A 1599-nucleotide genomic window follows, 5' to 3' on the forward strand; every position below is an offset into this window, starting at 1 on the left:
AAAAAAAGAGTATGCAGTACAGTTTATACATTTTATCTCAACCCACCTCACTACTATTTTATCCACCCTACACCCCTGCCTAGTATTCTAAAATGAGTTAAAAACCCTAAAACTAACAAGTCTGAAGATATTTTCACTCTCCCCATACATAGAGCAAAATATCTGTATAAGCCACAACTTTAAACAAAACAAAAAAACACAACAACTGCACTATTGTGAAATGGAAGATAATTTTGTAATGGTTAGCGAATGCTTTTCTAAAATATCCACTTCACTTTGAGTAAGCTGTTGTTCATACAGTTAAGTTGCTCTCTGGATGGGGAGAGTGAAAATGCCTTTAGATTAGTTAGTTTTGAACTTTATTAGAACTTTCTCTTTATATAAATATATAGAAATTTATACTATCAGCTGAAAACTTAGAGATATAGTCCTGACTTTTAGGGTTCCAGACTCAATTCAGGATTCTAGGCACAGTTTGATAAGTAACCTGATATGATCTGTAAGTACAATGAGGGGAAAAAATTGTTACCCCTCCCTTCTTCTGGCTTTTTTCTTCTCTTTCTCTGACAGCAGCCCACCCTATTTAAACCAGTGACTTGACCCACCCTGCACTGAATCTGAACCTGAAGCTTGACCTGTTTGGAAACAAAATCGATGGAGCTTGGAAAAATGGATACTTCCCGCAGGGATGAGCCAACATATCTTGCCTGGTCCATCTTCAACACTTTTTGTTGCTGTTTGCCACTTGGAATTGCAGCAATCATCTACTCATGCAGAGTAAGTCGCTTACAATTTATTTTATTTACAGCTCTTATAAATAAATGAAAATCACAATATTATGTACTTTATTATTATTATATTAATATTATTTTATTGTAGGTAGACAATGCTAATTCACTTGGAGATGCTGGAAGAGCTCAAGAGTCCTCCAGGATTGCAAAGAACCTGAATATTGCTTCACTGGTGGTGGGAATGATTGCTATAATTATGCTGATTGTAATGATAGTGATTCGAAACTAAAAAATGTAAGCAACATAACCATATGCTTGTGCTTGGATTTTCCTCTTCTTTTTCTTTTATTTGGTACTTGCTTTTCAAACAACATTGCAAACTATGAACTGCTCTGCTCAACTCGATGATGAAGACCAGCTGGGGTTTGAAAATCAAATAAGCAATGATCGCCATACAATGTTGCTTTTATTTAGTGGTTTATGCAATGTTCAGAAACTAAAGAGCTACAGAAATATACATTTGATTTGTTAATAAAAATTGGATTTTGAAAAATATAAAAAAAACAAGTATTAAACTTTTTTTAATAGCTTTTATTTTTATATATATAATTTCCTTTTTTTTGTTAAATCCTTTTCATTTTATTTTTCACACAAGTACAATGTTCATGTGAATGTTTTATGCCAAATAATGTCATGAAATCGCTTTCAATGTGATTCAGTGCGATGAATGCAAAGTACTGTAATCACATAGCTACTATATTAAACATTTATATGGAAAATGTAACTGGCAAATTGCTTATATAATGTTTTTCTGCATTTATGTATTCATGGTTTTCTCCATTTATGTTTATATATATACTTATATAAC

General features: G+C 32.3%; 1 protein-coding gene across 1 annotated transcript; it reads left to right on the forward strand.

The window, feature by feature from the left end:
* The first annotated feature begins 411 nt into the window (after positions 1-411).
* LOC107578912 (synapse differentiation-inducing gene protein 1-like) lies at positions 412-1291 on the forward strand. The gene is made up of 2 exons (XM_016264815.1): positions 412-777; positions 880-1291. Exons 1-2 carry the CDS (start codon positions 655-657, stop codon positions 1018-1020), a joined length of 264 nt encoding a protein of 87 aa, XP_016120301.1. The 5' UTR covers positions 412-654; the 3' UTR covers positions 1021-1291.
* The last annotated feature ends 308 nt before the right edge of the window (positions 1292-1599 follow it).

This window comes from Sinocyclocheilus grahami, unplaced genomic scaffold (genome assembly GCF_001515645.1).
Source record: "Sinocyclocheilus grahami isolate Dianchi unplaced genomic scaffold, SAMN03320097.WGS_v1.1 scaffold12738.1, whole genome shotgun sequence".
NCBI lineage: Eukaryota > Metazoa > Chordata > Actinopteri > Cypriniformes > Cyprinidae > Sinocyclocheilus > Sinocyclocheilus grahami.